General features: G+C 44.0%; 1 protein-coding gene and 1 long non-coding RNA gene across 3 annotated transcripts in view; one reads left to right on the forward strand and one right to left on the reverse strand.

Annotated features, from left to right (window-relative positions):
* The window catches only part of KATNIP (katanin interacting protein), a 137722-nt gene that overhangs the window by 84445 nt on the left and 27201 nt on the right, over positions 1 to 26076 (reverse strand). Inside the window, exons 7-9 of the mRNA XM_075179860.1 lie at positions 22037 to 22114; positions 17847 to 18051; positions 16157 to 16306 (exon numbers count right to left, since the gene is read on the reverse strand). Coding sequence (XP_075035961.1) covers positions 16157 to 16306; positions 17847 to 18051; positions 22037 to 22114 — 433 coding nt within the window. The remainder of the gene's footprint in view (positions 1 to 16156; positions 16307 to 17846; positions 18052 to 22036; positions 22115 to 26076) is intronic.
* The window catches only part of LOC142097752 (uncharacterized), a 65240-nt gene that overhangs the window by 21645 nt on the left and 17519 nt on the right, over positions 1 to 26076 (forward strand). The window lies entirely within an intron of this gene.

Consider the following 26076-nt stretch of genomic DNA (forward strand, 5'->3'; position numbering starts at 1 on the left):
AGATCTGCCAAATCCAGACCAAGGGGTATATTTACTAAGCTGCGGGTTTGGAAAAGTAGAGATGTTGTCTATAGCAACCAATCAGATTCTAGCTATCATCATCATCATTTTATAAAGTGCCACTAATTCTGCAGCGCTGTACAGAGAACTCACTCACATCAGTCCCTGCCCCATTGGGGTTTACAGTCTAAATTCCCTAGCTATCATTTATTAAGTACATTCTACAAAATGAAAGCTAGAATCTGATTGGTTGCTATAGGCAACATCTCCACTTTTTCAAACCCGCAGGTTTAGTAACTATACCCCCAAATGTAGAGTGTGAACTTTCCTCTTAAGTGGATGGGTTAGACACACAGGAGAAAATCAATTGATTATCATGAAAGGTACAAATCACTTCATGAAAATCAAATAAGAAAAATAAGATGAGAAAAAAAAAGGAGAGCTAAAGATCCCTTCGCTTACAGATAAACAGAGCAAAAATATTAAAATTAGTAGGACGAATGTAGACCCTCACTGAAAAAAATCTGGCCTCCAGAAAAAAGGCTGAAATTGGGATATTGTCACAGACGTGACCTTAGTACCTGCAAGTATTGGCACTACTACGCCAGGAGGCGCGGAGTCTAACACGCCGCTGGTGTTCACCAGGGACCCCCGCAAGGAAGTTTGGACTTAGCGGCAACGACGTGCAGGTCGCGGCCCTCCCAGGTTGCTACTTGCGAGATATAGAGAAAGACGTAGTCAAACAGGCAGAGTCAGGAACCAACCGGGCAGATGAGGTACCGAATCAGAAGACAGAGAATGGTCAGCAGGCCGAGGTCAAACCAGGATATCAGGATGGAACCAATGGAGAATCCGAAAGCGAGGTCAGGAAGCCGGGTCAAAACACAGGAAACCAAATGTAACTATACAGGAACGCTGGGGACTAAGTAAACCAGTTGCTCTGGCACCCTAATGGTGTCAGAGCAGGCTTTAAATAGGAAGTGAAGCTTCCTCATTGGTGGGCAGGGAATCGGCGGTCAGCTGTTCTGACCGCCGACAGGAACTAGAGAGATGCGTCCCGTTGCTATGGCGACGGGCGCGCCTGCGCACCTCGTCGCCGGAAGAGGCGTCCCCGTTGCTTGGCAACGGGGCGCTCTGGAGACAGACGTCCGTCCCTGCTCGAGGAGGAGGCGCAGGGACGGCGTCTGACAGTACCCCTCTCCTTACAATTGGGGGAATCACTGGGTACAGAACGATGTTTCAGGAAGTCTGCCAGTAGTCTAGGGGCATGCAAATCTTCTTTAAAGACCCAAGATCTCTCCTCTAGGCCGAAGCCTTTCCAGTGTACTAGGTATTGGAACCGACCTCGAACTTTGCGTTCAGCAAGAATTTGGCTACTCTCATATTCATTGCCCATAGTAGTGGAAATGGCCTGAGGAACAGTGGAGGTATGAACAAATTTGTTTAGGACCAGCGGTTTGAGGAGGGAAATATGGAAGGTGTTATGAATCTTCATCTGTGGAGGGAGTTGGAGTCGAACCGTAACTGGATTAATTACTTGAGTTACTGGGAAAGGACCAATGAAACGAGGTGCAAGTTTCATGGAAGGAACCCGTAATTTTAGATTCCTGGTGGACAGCCACACTTTGTCCCCCACTTGGAGAGCTGGCACAACTCTTCTATGATGATCGGCAGAAGATTTATAATGCCGTCCGGATTTCAGGAGGTTCTCTTTGGTGGTAGCCCATAACTTAGCCATATCTTGAGTCATGGCATGGGCGGCAGGAACCGTGGAGGAGGTGGGAGAGAACGTGGGGAGGGTAGGATGAGTCCCATACACAGTGAAGAAGGGCGAAAACCCAGAAGAACAATGGACATGTGTCACTCACCGGACCGTGAGTGCCTCTTCCCGGACATTTAGGAACCGTGGCCGTCCTCCATCCTGAGGGTCTGCGCATGCGCAGCCCTTTCCTATACTTCTGTGTATGTCCCTTTAACTCAATTGGCAGATCAGGCAACACTCCCTATATTAAGCACCTGTGGTCAACACCACGTTGCCTGATCTTGGAGTCTCATTCCCCATGAGTCTCTGAAGGTGTTCCTGTGTTTCCTCGTTTATTCAGCCCAGCTGATTCCTGTGGTTTCCAAACCACTTCTACCTCTGTGGTTTCCAAACCATTTCTCCTACTGTGGTCCCCATACCACTTCTACCATCTACTGCATCATCGTGACTGTGAGCTGATTCCTATCCGCTGCCTCCGTGCACTACAGTCTTCTAAGCACTTCAACTCCACCTTGTATCATTGGGACTGTTAGCTGATGCCTATCCGCTGCCTCCGTGCACTACAGTCTTTCATTCACATCCACTCACCTGTTCATGATTGTGACTGCCCGCTGATTCCTATCCGCTGCCTCCGTGCACTACAGGCTTCAACCTGCAACTCGTCTGTGTTTCATCATCGTGACTGCTAGCTGATTCCTATCCGCTGCCTCCGTGCACTACAGTCTTCAACCTGCAACTCGTCTGTGTTTCATCATCGTGACTACTAGCTGATTCCTATCCGCTGCCTCCGTGCACTACAGTCTTCAACCTGCAACCCGTCTGTGTTTCCTCGGGACTGTTTAGCTGATTCCTATCCGCCGCCTCTGTGCGCTTCAGTCTTCAGCCCTTGTCAACTCTCCCGTGTTTCCTGGAGTCTGCTGCCACTATTGCTACCCGCTACTCTCCGTGATCAACTGTTTCAGTTCTACTCTGCTCTGGTGTCCCATCGTTACTGCACCTGCTGGTTGCTATTGGCTACCTCCGTGTTCCCGCAGAGACCCGCTGCTGTTGCTTCTCAGCGCTACGCATCCATCTGCTGCTGATCCGCTCTCCACGCCTTCCTGGGTTCCCTGCTGGTCTACCTACCTGTGCGCTGCACCTGCTAGACCACCGCTTCACCCATCCAGGGACTTTGCATCCTGCCGGCCTCCTGCCGTTCAGGTATCTCTGCACTTCTGTCTGACTGCCTTCTCCTGAACCACGGTATGCATACTTCCCATTGACTGTGCTGTGTATTGCATACCTTGCTGGACTGTGTGGGTTCTCCTCTGGAGTGTACTATCTACTGAGTCTATTGCCATCATTGACTGTGTTATCTCATGCTGGATTACTTCAAGAGACTTTCTATATTGGCAGTGTTGTTCAGTCATTTATACATTTATATTGTGCATATTACTGTGGATCAAAGTCAAGGTGCCCGTGTATATATTGTGTTGCAGTCTCTCCCCGTGCACCTCCTCACATATATATTCAGTGGTACAACTTGCTAGTGGCAGACCACTGACCCCTGTTTCCAGTTTCACCCGTTCCAGTATTCTCTCACATAGCAGTGGTACAACTTGCTAACGCAGACCACTGACTCCCCGGATACCTCCTCTTGGATTCCATTCCTTCACTCAGACAGCGGTACAACTTGCTATCCGCAGACCGCTGACTCTCATCACCTCCTCGTTTCTGTTGGACATTCCTCCTCACTATAGCAGTGGTACAACTTGCTACCGCAGACCACTGACTACCTTCACGTGTCCTTTGTCCATACAGTTCCTCGTGTATTACTACCTCCATATTGCCAGTGCTGCTAGTCATAGACTTTCCTGAGCATCTCATCATCTGCTATTTCCTGTTCCGTGATCACCCTGCTACCAGAGTACCATATTACCACCTATACTGCTCTGGTAAGCCTATCACCTGGTGATCCCTGGGTAAAGACTCCTAGTGCCCGTGACAGTAAGATCAGGCCATGACAGACCCAGATACGGAACCTACCGCTAAAGAGATGCTGCAGCATCTGGTCAGCCGTGTGGAGCAACAGGATGCTCGCCAACAGCTGTTACTTCAATGTTACCAATCTTTAACCTCCCAAGGAACATCTGGACAGACCGTTACAGCTAATATTGAAGCTCCTGTGCTTTCCTCCGTTTCCCCAGTGCCATCCCAGGTGTCTACAGTTCCTACGCTACACCTGCCTACTCCGTCAAAATATGACGGGGACCCCAAAACTTGTAGAGGTTTCCTTAACCAATGTTCAGTCCATTTTGAACTTCAACCTCAAAATTTTTCTACCCATCGTTCCAGAGTGGCCTATCTTATCTCATTGTTTTCTGGACAAGCCCTGGCTTGGGCCTCCCCTCTGTGGGAGAGAAACGATCCAATTCTACAGGATAGTGCCAAATTCATTTCCACGCTCCGAAGTGTGTTCGATGAACCAGGTCGTGTGACCTCCGCTGCTTCCAGCATTCTTCGTTTGCGACAAGGCTCCCATACAGTAGGACAGTATGTCATTCAATTTAGGATCTTAGCCTCTGAACTTCAGTGGAACACTGAAGCATTAGTTGCCGCCTTCTGGCAGGGGCTCTCCGATAAAATTAAAGATGCACTGACTACCCAAGAGCTTCCTTCGTCACTAGAAGATTTGATCTCTCTTTGCCATCGTGTAGATATGAGATTTCGTGAAAGAGAGTCTGAGAAAACAACGGCTGTTAAAGCACCTCTTCGTTTAAACCCTCAATTTCGTCCAGCTCCATCATCTGTGATTCCCATGGAGATAGGACGCTCCAAATTATCTTCAGAGGAAAGGAAACGAAGAGTAAAGAATAGACTCTGTATCTATTGTGCTGATTCCACGCATATGCTCAGCTCTTGCCCTAAGAGATCGGGAAATGCCAGGCCCTAACTAGTTCTGGAGAGGTGAAGTTAGGGTCCCTGGAGTCCTCTCCATTGTCTATGAAATCTAAAGTCTGCGCTTTCGATGTTACGATTTCCTTTGCTACCAAATCCTTTGAGTCACAGGCATTGATTGATTCCGGAGCAGCAGGAAATTTCATTTCCAAATCACTAGTGAATCAATGGTCCCTACCAGTGATCACTTTAAAAACACCCATTACTGTGACGGCTATAGATGGATCACGTCTCATCAATGGTCTCATCACCCAGAGTACGTCTCCAGTAACCCTTCAGATTGGTGTACTACACCATGAAGAAATTTCGTTTTTAATTCTTCCAGTTACGACAAGTCCGATTGTCTTAGGCCTTCCATGGCTTCAATGTCACTCTCCCCAGATTGACTGGCGCACCCCTCAAGTTACGTCTTGGGGGTCTGAATGTCACCATCGTTGCCTCTCTCAAGTAGTTCCTCTTAAAGTACAGCAATCTTCCATCTCATCTTCCTCCCCGGGACTCCCTCCTCAGTATGCTTCATATGCCGATGTGTTTGATAAAGCTCAGTCTGAACGTCTTCCTCCTCATCGTTCTTGGGATTGTCCGATCGATCTTCTACCTGGCAAGACTCCTCCCAGGGGTCGGGTCTATCCTCTCTCGTTACCTGAAACTCAAGCCACATCTGAGTACATACAGGAGAATCTCCAGCGTGGGTTCATTCGACCTTCCACCTCTCCCGCTGGAGCTGGGTTCTTCTTCGTCAAAAAGAAGGATGGATCATTACGCCCTTGTATAGATTTTCGTGGACTCAACGCCATTACTATCAAGAATCGGTATCCCATTCCGCTGATCACTGAGCTATTTGATCGCATCAAGGGAGCTCGGATATTTACTAAGTTGGATCTTCGTGGTGCCTACAATTTAATTAGAATCCGTTCCGGTGACGAATGGAAGACCGCGTTTAACACCAGAGATGGGCATTACGAATATTTAGTAATGCCCTTCGGGCTATGTAATGCCCCCGCGGTTTTCCAGGGTTTCATCAATGAGATCTTTCGGGACTTATTATATGTATGTGTCGTTGTCTACCTGGACGACATATTGATCTTCTCACAGGACCTGCCTTCTCATCACCAACATGTGGCAGAGGTCCTCTCCAGACTACGGAAGAACTCGTTGTTCTGTAAATTGGAAAAATGTTCATTCGAGTTACCCCAGATTCCATTCTTGGGGTATATAGTTTCCGGAGTTGGCCTGAAGATGGATCCAGACAAAGTAAATGCTGTACTACATTGGCCTCAGCCAACTACTCTTCGTGCCATCCAGCGTTTTTTAGGTTTTGCCAATTACTATAGACGCTTCATTCAAGACTTTTCATCCATTGCATCTCCCATTGTGGCCCTAACTCGGAAAGGGGCTAATACTAAGCAATGGTCATCTGAGGCTCTCCAAGCCTTTCAAATCCTCAAAGAGTCCTTCTCGTCTGCTCCCATTCTGCGACAGCCTAATGTGACACTCCCCTTCTTCCTAGAAGTAGATGCCTCTAATGTGGGCTTAGGAGCTATTCTCTCCCAACGCTCGGAGCAACAAAAATTACATCCTTGTGCCTTCTACTCTCGGGGTCTTCTGCCCGCAGAGAAAAATTATACTATCGGGGACAAGGAGTTGCTGGCCATCAAAGCTGCATTACAGGAATGGAGATACTTGTTGGAAGGAGCTCGCCATCCGGTGACGATCTTCACGGATCATAAGAACTTGTCATATTTGCAATCTGCTCAATGCTTGAACCCTCGTCAAGCAAGATGGTCTCTTTTCTTTTCCAGTTTTGAATTAATTATAACCTTCAAACCAGCCGCTAAGAACAAGAAAGCTGACGCTCTATCTCGAGCTTTTGTGACGTCCTCTGATGTAGAAGAGGTTCCCAACCATGCTATTCTAGACCCCAAATGTATTTCTCTGGCTGCTTCATCCACCAAAATGCTGCCATTTGGGAAGACCCTTGTGCCTCCTACTCTGAGGAGGAAAATCCTTTCGTGGTTCCATGCCTCTCGTTTTTCTGGACACGCCGGTGAACACAAGACCTTTGAGATTCTCTCTCGTAGTTACTGGTGGCCTTCAATGAGGAGAGACGTCAAAGAGTTTGTTGCTTCCTGTGATTTATGTTCTCAGTTCAAATCCTCCCGCAGAACTCCAGCAGGGTTGCTGCGACCACTACCCATTCCGTCCAAGCCTTGGACCCATATTAGTATGGATTTCGTTACTGATTTGCCACCAAGTAAGAATCACAATACTATTTGGGTAGTGGTAGACAGATTTTCGAAGATGGCTCATTTCGTCCCTCTGCCCGGTTTACCTTCCTCGTCTACTCTGGCTGAACATTTCATTAAAGAAATCTTCCGCATCCATGGATGTCCGTCTGAGATTGTGTCGGATAGAGGAGTACAATTCGTTTCCAGATTCTGGCGGTCCCTTTGTAAAACCTTGGGCATACGATTAGCACTCTCATCTTCTTACCATCCGCAATCTAACGGACAAACAGAACGAGTCAATCAAGATCTTGAGACCTTTATTAGGATGTTCTCTTCAGCCAACCAAGACAACTGGGTAGAATTGCTCCCTTGGGCTGAATTCGCCCATAACAACATGTACCATGAGTCATCATCCAAAACTCCATTCTTTGTGGTCTACGGTCACAATCCGTCTTTTCCGGAATTTCCTGCCCTCCCGCCCACCCAAGTTCCTGCTGTGGAGACTGCTTGTCAGACCTTCAAAAATATCTGGTCTCAGGTCAAAACCTGTTTAAAGAAGACATCTAACAAATATAAGTCTTTCGCAGATAAGAAGAGGCGGGCTATTCCACCACTAAAAATTGGAGATCGTGTCTGGTTATCTACCAAAAATATTCGTTTGAAGGTTCCATCTATGAAATTCGCCCCTCGTTTTATTGGTCCATATAGGATCATTCAAGTTATCAATCCAGTATGTGTTAAACTTCTTCTTCCTAAGAATCTTCGGATTTCCAATGCCTTCCATGTGTCCTTGCTCAAACCTCTCATCATCAACCGTTTCTCAACTCCTCCCTCAGCTCCGCAGCCAGTTCAAGTTCACCAGGAGGAGGATTTCGAGATTACTGAGGTATTGGATGCAAAAATTTCGCGAGGAGTCCTCCGTTTCCTCGTTCATTGGAAGGGCTTTGGTCCTGAAGAGCGTTCATGGATCAAAGCTGAAGATCTTAATGCTCCTGCCCTTCTGAAGAAGTTTTATTCCAAAAATCCGGACAAGCCCGGTTCCAGGCGTTCTGTGCCCACCTTTAAAAGGGGGGGTACTGTCACTCACCGGACCGTGAGTGCCTCTTCCCGGACATTTAGGAACCGTGGCCGTCCTCCATCCTGAGGGTCTGCGCATGCGCAGCCCTTTCCTATACTTCTGTGTATGTCCCTTTAACTCAATTGGCAGATCAGGCAACACTCCCTATATTAAGCACCTGTGGTCAACACCACGTTGCCTGATCTTGGAGTCTCATTCCCCATGAGTCTCTGAAGGTGTTCCTGTGTTTCCTCGTTTATTCAGCCCAGCTGATTCCTGTGGTTTCCAAACCACTTCTACCTCTGTGGTTTCCAAACCATTTCTCCTACTGTGGTCCCCATACCACTTCTACCATCTACTGCATCATCGTGACTGTGAGCTGATTCCTATCCGCTGCCTCCGTGCACTACAGTCTTCTAAGCACTTCAACTCCACCTTGTATCATTGGGACTGTTAGCTGATGCCTATCCGCTGCCTCCGTGCACTACAGTCTTTCATTCACATCCACTCACCTGTTCATGATTGTGACTGCCCGCTGATTCCTATCCGCTGCCTCCGTGCACTACAGGCTTCAACCTGCAACTCGTCTGTGTTTCATCATCGTGACTGCTAGCTGATTCCTATCCGCTGCCTCCGTGCACTACAGTCTTCAACCTGCAACTCGTCTGTGTTTCATCATCGTGACTACTAGCTGATTCCTATCCGCTGCCTCCGTGCACTACAGTCTTCAACCTGCAACCCGTCTGTGTTTCCTCGGGACTGTTTAGCTGATTCCTATCCGCCGCCTCTGTGCGCTTCAGTCTTCAGCCCTTGTCAACTCTCCCGTGTTTCCTGGAGTCTGCTGCCACTATTGCTACCCGCTACTCTCCGTGATCAACTGTTTCAGTTCTACTCTGCTCTGGTGTCCCATCGTTACTGCACCTGCTGGTTGCTATTGGCTACCTCCGTGTTCCCGCAGAGACCCGCTGCTGTTGCTTCTCAGCGCTACGCATCCATCTGCTGCTGATCCGCTCTCCACGCCTTCCTGGGTTCCCTGCTGGTCTACCTACCTGTGCGCTGCACCTGCTAGACCACCGCTTCACCCATCCAGGGACTTTGCATCCTGCCGGCCTCCTGCCGTTCAGGTATCTCTGCACTTCTGTCTGACTGCCTTCTCCTGAACCACGGTATGCATACTTCCCATTGACTGTGCTGTGTATTGCATACCTTGCTGGACTGTGTGGGTTCTCCTCTGGAGTGTACTATCTACTGAGTCTATTGCCATCATTGACTGTGTTATCTCATGCTGGATTACTTCAAGAGACTTTCTATATTGGCAGTGTTGTTCAGTCATTTATACATTTATATTGTGCATATTACTGTGGATCAAAGTTAAGGTGCCCGTGTATATATTGTGTTGCAGTCTCTCCCCGTGCACCTCCTCACATATATATTCAGTGGTACAACTTGCTAGTGGCAGACCACTGACCCCTGTTTCCAGTTTCACCCGTTCCAGTATTCTCTCACATAGCAGTGGTACAACTTGCTAACGCAGACCACTGACTCCCCGGATACCTCCTCTTGGATTCCATTCCTTCACTCAGACAGCGGTACAACTTGCTATCCGCAGACCGCTGACTCTCATCACCTCCTCGTTTCTGTTGGACATTCCTCCTCACTATAGCAGTGGTACAACTTGCTACCGCAGACCACTGACTACCTTCACGTGTCCTTTGTCCATACAGTTCCTCGTGTATTACTACCTCCATATTGCCAGTGCTGCTAGTCATAGACTTTCCTGAGCATCTCATCATCTGCTATTTCCTGTTCCGTGATCACCCTGCTACCAGAGTACCATATTACCACCTATACTGCTCTGGTAAGCCTATCACCTGGTGATCCCTGGGTAAAGACTCCTAGTGCCCGTGACAACATGATTGTTGTGTGTGAACTCGGCCCAAGGTAGCAGAAGACTCCAATTAGATTGGTTAAGAGATGAGAAACAACGAAGGAACGCCTCCAGGTCTTGGTTTACTCGCTCCGTCTGGCCGTTTGTCTGGGGATGATATCCAGAGGAGAACTTGAGAGTAATACCTATATCTTTGCAGAAGGCTCTCCAGAAGCGAGACACGAACTGGACACCTCGGTCAGAGATTATTTCCAGGGGACACCCGTGAAGACGAAAGATTTCTTTGATGAAGACTTGTGCCAATTTGGATGCAGATGGGAGGCCTTTTAGAGGAACGAAATGAGCCATTTTAGAGAACCGGTCTACTGTGACCCAAATGGTGTCAAAGCCGCTGCTGGGTGGCAAATCAGTAATAAAATCCATCGAGATGCTGGACCATGGGCGATCAGGAATCGGAAGAGGTTGTAACAATCCAGCGGGGGATTGTCTAGGCACTTTGTTCTGGGCACAAATAGAGCATGAGGCTACAAACTCTTGGACATCCGTACGGGCAGTGGGCCACCAGTAATGTCGTGATAACAGCGAGAGAGTCTTCTCAGTACCAGCATGACCGGCAAATCTAGAGGCATGAGCCCAACGTAACGCCTTTAAGCGTACATGTGGTACTAGGAAAGAACAACCCACAGGAGGAGTACGGGTGATGGCTACAATACAGGAGGGTTCAAACACTGGTGGGGGTACAGTAGTGGGTGAAGAATCGGAGACATCGAAAGAGCGAGAGAGGGCATCAGCTTTGGAATTGAGATAACCAGCACGATAAGTAAGAATGAGATTAAAGCGGGCGAAGAATGAGGACCATCTGCCTTGCCGGGGGTTGAGACACCGAGCATCCCGGAGATAGATGAGGTTCTTGTGGTCGGTGAATACAGTAACAGGATGACGTGCCCCTTCTAGAAGATGGCGCCATTCTTCGAGCGCAGACTTCACCGCCAATAACTCTTTATCCCCTATACCGTAGTTAGATTCAGAGGAAGTGAATCTCCTCGAAAAGAACCCACATGGCAGTAGTCCCCCTGAAATGGATTCTTGTGAAAGAACTGCCCCGACTCCTACTGCAGATGCGTCCACTTCTACCAGGAATGGTTTATCTTGATCCGGTTGAACAAGCACAGAGGCGGAAGAAAAGGCTTTCTTGAGTGCTTCGAAGGCGTCGATGGCCTCCGTGGGCCAAACATGAGGATTAGCAGTTTTCTTAGTCAGAGCGGTAATTGGTGCGATGATAGACGAAAACCGTGGAATGAACTGCCGGTAATAGTTGGCGAAGCCAATGAATCTCTGGGTAGCTTTCAGACCCATAGGTCTAGGCCATTTGAGGATGGCAGATAGCTTGACTGGATCCATCTGTAGCCCGGAGCCTGACACGATGTAGCCCAGGAAGGGAATCTGTGGCTTCTCAAATACACATTTCTCCAGCTTACAATACAACTTATTGGCTCGTAGACGAGACAGGACCTCTCTTACATGAACACGATGGCTGGTCAAGTCTGAAGAAAAGATTAAGATGTCATCCAGATAGGCTACTACGGAGATGTAGAGAAGGTCTTGGAAAATCTCATTAATAAAAGATTGGAAAACAGCGGGGGCATTGCACAACCCGAAGGGCATGACTAGGTATTCGAAGTGGCCTTCTTTAGTGCAGAATGCAGTCTTCCACTCGTCTCCTGAGCGTATACGGATGAGGTTATATGCCCCCCGCAGGTCTAGCTTAGTAAAGACCTTGGATCCCGCGATTCTATCGAAGAGCTCAGAGATGAGAGGTAACGGGTATCTGTTCTTTATAGTGATGGCGTTCAATCGCCGGTAGTCAATACACGGCCGTAGGGAACCGTCTTTCTTCTTGACGAAGAAAAATCCCGCGCCCGCGGGAGAGGAAGATTTCCTGATAAAGCCACGTTGAAGATTCTCAGAAATATAAGTGGTCATAGCAGTATTCTCAGGGAGAGATAGGGGATAGATTCTGCCCTTAGGAAGAGGTTTATCAGGTAGTAATTCGATGGAGCAGTCCCAGGGCCGATGGGGGGGCAGGACCTCGGCCGCAGCTTTGCAAAACACATCCTGATAAGCAATATATGGAAGTGGCAGTTCAACGTGTGGAGATATCAGACGACAAGGAAGAGAGGTCTGGCTGGGTTTTGGACCAGACAAACAGGACTTAAAACATTGTGGGCCCCAAGAAGTAACCATCGCACGATTCCAATCAAATTGGGGTGAATGAAGCTTGAGCCAAGGCAATCCTAGAATGACGGTGTTGACAGAACGAGGAAGAACCAGGAACTCGATGACTTCAGAATGTAGCACCCCTACCGTCAGCCGAACTGGGGCGCAGGCGTGAGAAACAGACCCGTTGGAGATCCGATTCCCATCTACCGCGGTGAGGAATAACGGCTGAGGCAATTTGATAGTAGTTAATTGGAGTTGCGATGCCAGAGTGGCAGAGATGACATTTCCGGCAGAGCCGGAATCCACAAAGGCTAAGGTCTCAAAGGGGCCGACAGAGGTATGCAAGGAGATGGGCATGAGGCAGTCGTTGCTAGCAATGGTGTAGGGAGTAATAACTCCAACTCCTAAATCGGCCTCCCTTCCACCGATTAGGAGGGGGCGTTTCCCGGGCTCTTGGTACAAGATGAGATGGTATGACCGGGATCTCCACAATACAAACATAGGTTTTGTTTGAAGCGACGTTGACGTTCCTCGGCGGACAGCCGGGAACGGCCAATTTGCATCGGTTCTTCAGGAAGGACTGGGTTTTGAAACATGGGAGCAAGGCGAGTAGAGGACCGTCTGGAAGTGGCACGTTCCTGAGTCCGCTCACGGAAACGTAGATCAATGCGATTGCATAAAGAAATCAGGGAATCCAAATCAGCGGGAAGCTCACGGGAAGTTAACTCATCTTTAACTCGGTCTGAGAGTCCTTGCCAAAAGGTTGCTACCAAAGCTTCGTTATTCCAACTGAGCTCAGAGGACAGCGTGCGGAATTGTATAGCATACTGCCCGACGGTCAGGGATCCCTGGCGGAGGTTCAGGAGACTGGAGGCAGCCGAGGAGATGCGTCCGGGCTCATCAAAAACCTTACGGAAGGTTTCAATGAAGGTGGTGACGTTGGACAGCATAGGGTCATCTCGCTCCCACAGGGGGGAGGCCCAAGCAAGGGCCTGTCCGGATAATAAGGACATAATAAATGCCACCTTAATGCGTTCAGAGGGAAAAGATGTAGGACTACACTCGAAGTGGATCAGACACTGATTAAGGAATCCTCTGCATCTTTTAGGCTCGCCATCAAACTTGTCCGGTGGAGAGAGTCTCAGGGCTGTAGAGGAAACCACTGCAGGAGAGGAGGAGGTGGCGGCGACTACCGCGGTAGTCACGGGAACATTTTGAGCAGAAGCCATGGAGACCTGGAGGGTCTCAAGACGAGTTGCGACTCCTTGGATACAGTGAAGTAACTGTGCCTGCTCTGCTTCTTGCTTCTCCACCCTATGAGCCAAGTGGAGTAGAAGGTCACGTGCAGAGGGTTCATTAGCTGAGTCGGTTGACATGGCCAGAGCAAACTGTCACAGACGTGACCTTAGTACCTGCAAGTATTGGCACTACTACGCCAGGAGGCGCGGAGTCTAACACGCCGCTGGTGTTCACCAGGGACCCCCGCAAGGAAGTTTGGACTTAGCGGCAACGACGTGCAGGTCGCGGCCCTCCCAGGTAGCTACTTGCGAGATATAGAGAAAGACGTAGTCAAACAGGCAGAGTCAGGAACCAACCGGGCAGATGAGGTACCGAATCAGAAGACAGAGAATGGTCAGCAGGCCGAGGTCAAACCAGGATATCAGGATGGAACCAATGGAGAATCCGAAAGCGAGGTCAGGAAGCCGGGTCAAAACACAGGAAACCAAATGTAACTATACAGGAACGCTGGGGACTAAGTAAACCAGTTGCTCTGGCACCCTAATGGTGTCAGAGCAGGCTTTAAATAGGAAGTGAAGCTTCCTCATTGGTGGGCAGGGAATCGGCGGTCAGCTGTTCTGACCGCCGACAGGAACTAGAGAGACGCGTCCCGTTGCTATGGCGACGGGCGCGCCTGCGCACCTCGTCGCCGGAAGAGGCGTCCCCGTTGCTTGGCAACGGGGCGCTCTGGAGACAGACGTCCGTCCCTGCTCGAGGAGGAGGCGCAGGGACGGCGTCTGACAGATATTCAATTAAATAAGACCTAACCATGACAAAAAAGTAGAAGTAAGAGCTGCCTGAAAGAGAGTCATGAGCCTGTATCAATTCAATTTTGATCATACAAATAGATCATACCAGCAATCAGACAAGTAACTAGTCTGCATATTCATGTAATGAAAGTTAGACTCTTTATGGAAAATAGGGCAGTGAAGCATTGAATTTAGTTCAAATATAAGTGGCAATGACAGGTCTACATCAGTTTTGCAGTGTCCACAAGTCATAATCCATCTTTCCCTAATCTTCTAACCTTCCGATCCTGTCCATTTATGTAAGTCCCTGCCCTAAGATTCCATTCTCCCCATTTACTGATCAGCGATCCTCTGCTAACCACTGCAACACTCCTACAGAATGAACATAAAGTAGCATCTAAAAAACAGATCCCAAATCAAAACCAAGGAATCTTGTAAGCACAAGCCATGAAATTGCTGTTCCAGATACCCCAACATTTGCCCAGAACCAGACTGAATAAGGAAGGTTGTCTCATAAACTATAAACACCCATGTTTTAAACAGCAAATAGCACTATTGCCATCAGCCTCTCCACACACAGCATAATCCACTTCACTCCACCTCTGGTATATGGGTTGTCACAATGGTTTAAATAGAGGTCATAACTTGTAACGTATTATAATTCAGAAGAGGTTTTCCCCCTAAAGGGTAAAAGATTCAGGATTTGATGAGAATTAAAACTTTAAAGAGGAGACCAAAGTATCTAGCTTCTGTAGTCCCTGGAACATTGTTCTCCCACCCATGAGGATTGTATCCGTGATTATACATAAAGAACAGTAGAAACATATAACTCTGCATCACCCTATGTTTTCAAGGGACAAATGAAAGTAGAGAATATACCACAGTGGGAGGAGAAAGCAGCCGAAGAGACCACAGATCCTAACTTATTGTCATGAAAAATCCAAAGGAAGGAAAAAGCTGATGTCAGGTGCTGTCCCTGCTGATCTCCTGTCAGACGGAGATGGACGCCTGTCTTCCGGCCAGAGCGCTGTTGCTTAGCAACAGACGCGCTGTGGCTTCCGGCAAGTCTGTCCTGTGGGGCGCATGCGCCCTGCCTTAGGGACGCTTCTTCCTTCACTGCGTGCCGCCTCCCGGCTCCCCCCCCCAATCAGCGCCAGCCTGTCCCTATTTAAACCTGCCTCTGGCGCCGTTAGGGTGCCAGAGTAACAGGTTCCTACAACTAGTGTTCCTGGTTATCTTCCTGCTATTACTCAGCTTCCCTGACCTTTCTCCTAGTGTTCCTGCTCTCCCGTTGTGACCCGGCTTGGCAACCATCCTTCTATCTGTGTGACCCATATTGTTCCTTCGACTTTGGCTTGTTGACTACTCCTCTGGATTCTCCCTTGTACCGTGTATTCCCGATTGGCTTGACCCGGACCGGCAACTGGCTAGTAGGACCGCGACCTGCGTGCCCTGTGCAGCGAAGTCCAAACCTTCTTGTGGGGGTCCCTGGCGAATACCAGGGGTACGTTAAACTCCGCACCTGCTAGTTCAGGAGTGTTAATACCAGTTAGTGTTCTGCTTCATTGTAGTCCTCAGTAGGCCTACGGCCTGACAGCTGACCTGTCTCCTCTGGATAAAACGCAACCCTCATTAGTTAAAAAAGTAACCTAGTACGTTAACACACAGTTATCTATACAAATCCTTATTTGAGTTTACCTATATTATGGAATCTGGAAATGTCATTTTGCAGCATTACATCTACTTTAATGAGTATTTCTATTAACAAATATGTTAAAGTCTAAGTTTTAACCATTTGTGTCATGTTTCCCCACAACCAAATCTTTTTTTCTGAAGATGAATACAAGTCAATTACAGCATTATGCATTTGGATGTGTAATTCAGTATGGGTATTTAAGTATATCTGACACTCATAATGCACAATTAAAGGGCTACATATATACAGGCAATTTACTATAAATTGTCATGTATAAACCGCTACTGACAGCTAATTCCATCATAACACACTGCAGGGGATATTTAAAAGTCATAACTTACGGGGTGAGCAGTACTCCTCTTGTTGCAACGAACCTGAAGATTTTAATTTCTGTGTTTTACTCCTTACTATGACAGGCTTTGTGGGAATGTAATGTTCGGCATTGTCTCTCCGTTTTGCAGACAAAACTCGACCATCTTTCTTATCAACAGCTTGAAATACAAAGGCAAAAATAACCCCAATAAATGTGAAACATTTAAAAATACAAGATTTGGTCATTTGTACACTATTTTAATAAATGAGCCAAATAAACAAAACTCAGACAAATTCCAAACAAAATCAGTGATACGTGATGAACTGTGGATCTTTAAATAGCTAAAAAGGTGATGTCCAATATGTAGTTTGGGATGACAAAGTTGTAACATATTTGTTGCTCTCAATATATTAATACTTGGACAGCACGGAGTTAGAATGGAATGTTTGGAAAGGAATACCCTAAACTGCCTTGCTGAAACTATTAAAGGATAACTATACCCAGAAATGTAAATTTACAAAGAAAGAAGTCAAAATGCATCATTCGGCCAATACATATCAACTTGCTAATTCAAGCTCCAAACAAACATACTACTGTAATAATATTGCCTGTAATCAAAAGAAACAGAATAATAATTCTTTGTTAAAAAGAAAAGTGTGATGGAACATTTTCCAATGTTTCTCACAAAGAACAAAACAAAGATAGATCTTTGACAATGATAAAGAAGATTTCAGGACTGTACAGAAAGCTTAGTTAGCTATTTAAGCATTCAGAAAGATCACTGTCTATACTGCTGTGTATGAATTCTCTGCTACCTAGGAGACTGCCCAGTCGTTCGCTGGCTGACTGCTCAGAATGAACACCAGAAAATCCTTGACCTTAGAAATTATTTTTTTAGTTTAGGTGAAAAAAAAGACACATGTTCATCAGGATCAACCCACAGGAAAGAAAAATATGTCAGTAAATGAAGCACTGTTTCATTTGACTTAAGAGGGGAAAAAAAAACATTCCTGACTCTATATTAGCAATCTGACAACTCCTTGGTCAACATACTCTAATATCAGTCATTCTTGGGTAGAATTAAACGCAAGGCTGTGGGCTGTATAGCATTCACATCACTGAAAACAGGTGGGCCTCACTAAAATGGTGATTTTTGACAAAAACATAAAGGTGAAACAGAATTGCAGGTCTGCTGAAATGTTAATATACATTGAAAAACACTACAGTTTGTTGGGTATTTTCTATAGCTCAAAATCTCGATTAAGAAAATAAATGATTATTAGGAAAGACAGTGACACTTTCATATACATTTCTTATTACATTCCTCATTTTGGGATGTTTTAAAATATTGAGGGAGGGGATGTTCCAAATTAATCCATTTAGTAAACCTAACATGTTTTAATTAACCCCTCTTCATATAATTAGCACTTTCTTACACAAGGCCCTGTGTGTAAGAAGCACTGTATATTAACATTCTCCTGACATCAGTGGCAGGTGAATTTGAGAGGTGCATGTGTTTAGTGGATAAGTGTATTCTGAATGGCACAGGTCCTCAGCATTGGCCCCCTGCTGCTTGGATACTTGACGGGAGGGGAATTCAATATTAAAGTATGATTTTGTATGGCCATTTTCTTTAATAGAATACAACATATACCCATACTCAATATAAAAAAAATATATACATAAAAACAAAAACTGACATTACTTGTTACAGTTACCATTAAATTCTAGGACAACTAAGTCCCCTGGAAGTAGTCGTTTATGGCCAGCATCTAAAGGCCTCGATTTGAAGGAAGTTACAGGTTTGGGCTCTTCCTGGGTTTCACTTTCAAGTTCTTCTTCAATAGAGTCATACTCATCAGCTAAGTCTTCCTTGCTGCCATGTTGTAAACATAAACTCTGTTCCAAACTTTCTCGCAAGGTCTATAAAAAAATATGATCTTACCATTAGTAAACACAAATTTCAAGATTTATTTTTAACTTAAATGAATTATGGATTCCTAGTGGATCATTTAATGTTGGTTTGTTCAAAGATTGTAGTATAAATGTACTGACAATTAAGCTACATAAAAACTGTAAGGATGAAAATGATTATGATAAAAGTCTGTGTGTGTTTGTGTGTGCCTGTCCTTGGCTCATGTGTGGCTAAATGCATTTTATAATGTATATATAAAAACTGCACATACATGCCACAAAGATCATTACACCATACACAGTACACACCTACCAATTGTCCCATGTTTGCCCTGTTGGTGGGAATGTTGGGGGAAGGGAGGTTTCTAATGGACAGCCATCTGAGGGGCATGGCAACGTCCTCAATCGCAATGTGGCCATGCCCCCTGTCCCGCTGCCTGTTGTAGGCATGTTGGGAGGTATAACATTATGGCACTGATTCATTAAGGAACGTAAATTTCGATGCCATATTTTGCATAAAAATGCTCTGCGCATGCCCAGAGCTGGACAACATGCCAGTGAACGCATCAACATCCAATTAATCTTCAAGAGCAAAGGATCTTTATGACAGCCTATGATTTAATGGACGGAATAGGGAGGGGAATGGGCGTATGCACCAGTCAATATACAGAAAGGGTGTGCGAGCTTGAGCACACGCAGCAACGTCTGGTTTGGGCATCTGTCATATAACTTGCACCAGCAACAGGGCAGGTGAAAGTGTCGATTGATTGAGATGACGGTCACGGAAGCATGTTAGAACATGTGTTTGCAATCAGGAGCAACTGTGGACATGCATTTTATGTACAGTAGACATTAAAAACATCATGATAGATGTATTGCATAGGGAAAAAAAAGTTGACAAAGGTGACAACATTATTAACAGGTGACAATCATTGAATATATTTTTTCCCTGTGCGTTCTGCTGGGACTTTATATTACACACATATATTCGACTAATCATGCTGTGTATTGAGTCTGTTAAAGAAGAACGTGTCTATAACTTATTCAAAAAGAGATGTATCTTCAGATCCGTTTGTAGTTGAATACAGATGTGCGTATGCCTGAATAGCGCGAGATTTAACAAACTAAATTTACGTTAATTTTGCGTGCCTTAATGAATCAGGCCCTATGTGTAAATTACAATAACACGAATGTGGTTTACAGTCTGTTAAGTGACACTGTTAAAAACATTGATCAAAAAATATTTACAAGTCATATTAATACTTGGACAGCACGCACTATAGCAGTTTCATTATTTTATACGTGAATTAAATAAAAGCTCATCAGAGAGGACCCTTCTTAAATACCTATAAACAGAGAACAGTATTTGTTTTTTATTAATTTCAATCTTGAAACAGAACACTAATCTAAAATGTCTCCATACTGTAACAGAAAAGGCGTGTGCAAAATACATTGTATAATATGTATTAGCCATTTATGTAGCTTTGCAGTTGCAAAATAAATTTATAATCTACAAGTTAATTGTAAGGTTAATCAGCACATTAAACACCTCACTGTAGAGCTGCAGATTATGATGCTGATAGGTATAAGATTTATATACACATGGCTCTTCTTTCAGTGTTAAAATGGTTTCAGGCCCAGGAGCAATAGAGGATATTCAGCACAGCTTAGTGGTGGTTCGGGAGTATAATATAATGTAGTGTGCAGTACAGTGTAGTGTGTAATAAAGTGTAGTGTAGCATTTAAAATACTATACTGTATAGAGAAGTATTAATAAGAATAATGTATGCCGTTTTGTAGATTATACTGAATATTATAAGACAATTTGAGAGTTACCGGATATGCAACCATGTACCTTTACAATGGTCATAGCATTTGGTGACTCCTAATAGTCTTATAATCTGCAGTAGATGAAACATTATAGTATATGAAACATTATCTTCTATAAAATATCATTATTGATAACACTGCCTGTTTATATATACAATTAAGCAAAATAATTTCAGTGAAGTGTAAATGGCACTGTTTATTTATATTTACACACAGCTCACTAATTCTATAGTCATATTTCAATCTGTACACAGCAGTAACAACTTTTTAAAAGGAGGTAGGTTTATGATTTGGCAATTTTAAATGTCTGCTTTTATTATGAGGAAAAGTATTTTCATTACATGTCAACATTCATAGCGGTCGATTCAATTCCGTGCGCTGTGCCAAGGAGACCCTCCTAAAGAGTCGCAGGGGCATTCCATGACGATGTAGCATCGGGGATTTTGCCTTGCACCTCATAGACTTGCTGAGGAAAATATGCGATGTTGTCGAGAGTGAAGTACTCTGAAATGTGCGCAGCCAAACATGGCAGCTGCAATCGTGCAGAATCCCCATCAATAGGCATCAGTCAGTATAACAGTCTATCTAACTACTAATGTAGAAAGAAACTCAAGCTTATGTTATTACATCTTTTGGGCATAAAATTAACTTTTAACGATTTACACAAAAGATGGAATTTATACATATTGTTAAGTGATTAGCAGACCCTCCTCATTCATTGACCACAAATACTGCACTGCTCACATGTAAACTGAAGCGCTGCGCTCCAATATATAAACAGAGCCACAAAGACACACTTGCTTGGATTGTAATTCTGCATAAGAGACTGGAGTCCCAAAGTGTAACAAGCTATATACAGCTGCAAGTAAAGCAAGTTACTGGAGAGCATGGGACGACATAAAACACTTTTCAATATAGGTTATAACGTGGCTATACTTATTCTAAAGAACTATATATAGTTATGAACTTTTCAGATATGTTAAAAGACTGTATAAAGATGATGCTTATTTCACTGTCCGCATCATTGTAACTTGGTAGTTACATTTGTCTTTCTCTCTTTATTTCTCTGCCTCACTCTCACTATCCAGCTGCCCATTCTTGCTCTCTCACCCCTACGACTCTTTCACTTGCTACTTCTGCTTCCACAAATTCTCTCACCTCTACTTCCTCACTACTTCACTCCTTCCCCTGTCTCTTCACTGCTGTCCTGCCACTATCCCCCCCCCCCCGCCACATACTATTTTCTCAGTGCTTTGTATTTACTGCTCTTAATTCTACTATAATTGCACTGTTCTATCATAGTATTACTGTACCATAACATTGTTGTGCCAAAATATTGCTTTGCCATAGCATTGCCTTGCTGTTGTTTTACCATTCTGATTACACTGCCACTGTCATACTGCACTTGCCACCATGCAGGCTTCTACACTACCTAAAACCCAGACACCATCATGGCCTCTGCACATTCTAGGTCCTTACACCATGCTAGCTGTTGCCCAAATAGGCCTTTACACCATCTAAACCAGTGTTTCCCTAATCTGGTCCTCGGGGACCCCAAACAGTACATGTTTTCCAAGTCTCACACTATCACAAGTGAAATAATTCTGTGTTTCTTTTACAATGTGTCAGTAACTACTACACCTCCAGCAAGGAGATATGGAAATCATGCACTGTTACGGATTCCTAAGAACCGGATTTAGAAAACTCTGATCTAAACCTTCCAGGACTCTCTACCGCCTAGGCCCCTGCACTATCATGGTCCCATGTAGGCCTATCTACATCCTGGCCTCAGTATCTTGCAGACCTCTGCACCATAGTGAACCCCACAATGCCTATTGTCCCATTTGCTGCTGATGTCTGATTACCACCTCTCTACCCTATATCTCATGTCTGCCCGTTCTCCATCATCCTTGATGTCTCTGTTTTGTCTCATTCTGAATTGTTTTTGTATGCCATACGATTTGTTCTGTTAATTATATTCATACATTATTATATCTGTGCCAACTGTTCTTATATGTTTGTAGTTAGGTCATTTTGTTGTATGTTTTAATCCCTTATGTACGGCTCTGCAGAAACCTTTTGTTGCTAAGTGGGCAGGATGAACTCGTAATACTTTTAAACATGAAAGATCCAGCTTTACAATGTAATAGAAAACAGAACCCACCTTAACATCACTAGCATCCAAAAGTAGCCTTTTCTTTTGTGTTCTTTCTCTGGCATTAACATCAGAATCTGTAACGCACTATAAATTTATTTCCATTAGATAACAGGAATATAAAACACAAATGAAAACAGAATGAAAACATTTACTGAATTAAAATACTTATATTACATAAAATTGATATTAATAAAATGTACAAAATTCCTGCTTTAAATATTACCTTTATAAAAAGGTGATGATGTCATGGTTTATAATGAGTGAGGTTTGATGTTATCACTTCAGTGTTCATTATGAAAACTTATTACTTTAAATTACTGTTGTAAATTATTAAGGATATCAATAAACATATTTCTCTGATCTATTTAGACGCACTTTGCCTTATGCTTTCATATGAGAATATTGTACAATTGTAAGCTCATTTAGGCAGGACCATCTTTACCTTGTTTCATTTCATTGTATGTAATTGGTTTGCATCAATATCCCCTCAATGTACTGTGCTGTTTAATCTATTGGTGCTTTATAAATAATAATAATAATAATAATAATAATAATAATAATAATAATAATAATAGAGCACAGAAATCCTCAGTTGCTACTAATGCTTTCATAACTTAAAGTACAGGGTATATTAACCCATACATATATATTTAAAAATATACATAGCACACTTTACCATCTTAATATCAATAAGGTACAGTGATAGAATATGGATTAATTATATTAAAACCATATAAAATCAATACAGCAGGTGCTGCTGCTCCCTTTCTAGACCCTCTGTCAGTAAAAAAATAAGCCCACAGAAAAGAATAGACAGCACAAACACAAAAACAGAGCATAAATATTGCAGTATATTAGAGAAATAAAACTGGTTAACTCAATTAAAACTTTTAATAATAATGTTATGAGGGTTTATCCTGATGTGGTTCTCTATAAGTGGATACACTGCCGTTCACAAGCACATAACCAGGCCTGGACAAGGAAACGAGAAAAAGTATGGAAGGCCACATTACGCGTTTCATCAAGCAATGTCATCAAGGTTGTGTTTGTAAAATACCTTATATAGGGCTAATCTTCATTTACAATCAGTGGAAGAGAGAAAAATAGAAAGGCTGTCTTCATAGAATGGAATAAATGTCCAATAATATGTAATAAGGTCAAATGGTATATCAATGAATGATTTTATAATAGGGGAAGGAGGAATGGTATATCAACAAATTATATTATACATCAGTGAGTGTCACGAACACGCTCCCAGCTGCTGTGACTTTGGGGTGTTTGCTGTATGAGGTCACACACGATTTCAGCCCGCAGTCTCTCTCACCTATCACACAGGTTCTAGACCTACGGGATCGCCCTCAAATACAGTGCTCTCACACCCCCCAGACACTTCAAGATTCAGCCACCACCTATTGGGTACGGGCAATAGGACCCCAATATACTGTCCCACACTGGCACACAGGCTTCTAGTTCCACAAACTAGCAAGACTCACACCAGCACACACGGGGTTAACTCTTCACACCTCCAGACTGTTACACAAATGTAAATACAAGCACACATAGCTTGTTAATCAAATGTATCAACAAATCACACACAGGGTAACCTGGACGAGCAATCTCTTCTAAACAGGCTAATGACTAGCGTATCAAGGACGCAGCTTATTAAATTATAGATTTAATATACAAAAAGTACAGGGCATTCAGATAACAAAAATAATGAATAACAATTAATAAATTTGACATAACCAGCAAAAACAGTTTAAAATAAAAAGGATTAAATTCAGATTTGCACTTACATGAATTGCATTCTGGCCAAGGGGATTTGGCTAAGAAGATGGACAGCTTATCAATGTAACTTGATTTCCCCACAAGTCTGACAGTTTTTCCCCTCAGAACACAGATTTTTAAGCAAACTCAAATGGGACGGCATTCACAGGGGCAGTGTGAATGCTAATGTGGGGGCGAAAATGCCCCCTGGGCGTTACCTCAGGTTTGGTCAAACTATTCCTAAGTTTTGTCCTGTTGGTAATTCTTCACAGATATATCTCAGAGAAATAACACCCCTCTCAATAAACCGGTCAATCTCCCGCATGTTTAAATACCAAATATGATGAGATTACAACAATATCCAATCTCATCCTGAAATACCTCTGACTATGGCTGTTCCCTGTGTAGTTGGTATCTATGTTTTAAGACCCTGGTGTCTTTTTTGCCCCTCAGTACGGAGTGGCTTCCAGATTTCCCAAAATATGAACTATGACCACATTTTCCTTTGAAGGTCATATTTCTATATACCTGTATAGGCTTTCACATGCTGCCTACCAGGATCTCCAGCTGTGATTGGCACCACAAAGTCTATTCAAGTGTCTAAAGCGAACATCCTGGAAGCTGCTAAAAGTGGCCGGCTTATCTCCTCACACTGGGATGTAAAAAGCCATCAAACACAATTACATCAGACTCTGCGTCTGTAACTGTTACACTAACTTATCAATGGATTCATTTGATACAACCTATTTACACTGCAGTTATGAATTATCCTTAGAAATAACTGTAAGCTCTCTCTGTTCACGACAGTGAGTATGAATATGAGATGTTGATAAAGCAAAATGTATATTAATCTATATTAGGGATGTGCACCGGCGACTTTTGAGGTCTCGTGTTTTGTGTTTTGGATCCGGATTTTCGTTATTTTTGAGGTTCGGATTTGTCTCGCAAAACACTTGACGAAAGGTCTCGGTTCGGATTTAAGGTTTTGGATTCGGATTTTTTTGCAAAAAAACATAAAAAGTTTAAAAATCAAGTTTTTGGGCTTATTTTCACTCCTAGGCTATTATTAACCTCAATAACATTCAATAACAAGCATTTCCACTAATTTACAGTGTATTCTGAACACCTCACAATATAGTTATTAGTCCAAAACGTTGCAACAAGGTATCTTTCTGGACTGCGTAGAGGAGTGGGTCACCACAATATATTAAAAACCCTGAACTTTTATGATTCGCACCAATAAATGTACCTGGACTGCGTAGAGGAGTGGGTCACCACAATATATTAAAAACCCTGAACTTTTATGAATCGCACCAATAAATGTACCTGGACTGCGTAGAGGAGTGGGTCACCACAATATATATTAAAAACCCTGAACTTTTATGAATCGCACCAATAAATGTACCTGGACTGCGTAGAGGAGTGGGTCACCACAATATATATAATAAGAAAACCATCAACTTGTTTGATTCGCACCAATAAATGTACCTGGACTGCGTAGAGGAGTGGGTCACCACAATATCTTAAAAACCCAGAACTTTTATGAATCGCACCAATAAATGTACCTGGACTGCGTAGAGGAGTGGGTCACCACAATATATATTAAAAACCCTGAACTTTTATGAATCGCACCAATAAATGTACCTGGACTGCGTAGAGGAGTGGGTCACCACAATATATTAAAAACCCTGAACTTTTATGAATCGCACCAATAAATGTACCTGGACTGCGTAGAGGAGTGGGTCACCACAATATCTTAAAAACCCTGAACTTTTATGAATCGCACCAATAAATGTACCTGGACTGCGTAGAGGAGTGGGTCACCACAATATCTTAAAAACCCTGAACTTTTATGAATCGCACCAATAAATGTACCTGGACTGCGTAGAGGAGTGGGTCACCACAATATATATTAAAAACCCTGAACTTTTATGATTCGCACCAATAAATGTACCTGGACTGCGTAGAGGAGTGGGTCACCACAATATCTTAAAAACCCAGAACTTTTATGAATCGCACCAATAAATGTACCTGGACTGCGTAGAGGAGTGGGTCACCACAATATATATTAAAAACCCTGAACTTTTATGAATCGCACCAATAAATGTACCTGGACTGCGTAGAGGAGTGGGTCACCACAATATCTTAAAAACCCTGAACTTTTATGAATCGCACCAATAAATGTACCTGGACTGCGTAGAGGAGTGGGCACTGGGCACCACAATAAAATATATAAAAAACCTTCAACAGGTCTGCATTACACTACACATACGGCTGCT

This window comes from Mixophyes fleayi, chromosome 7 (genome assembly GCF_038048845.1).
Source record: "Mixophyes fleayi isolate aMixFle1 chromosome 7, aMixFle1.hap1, whole genome shotgun sequence".
Taxonomy (NCBI): domain Eukaryota; kingdom Metazoa; phylum Chordata; class Amphibia; order Anura; family Limnodynastidae; genus Mixophyes; species Mixophyes fleayi.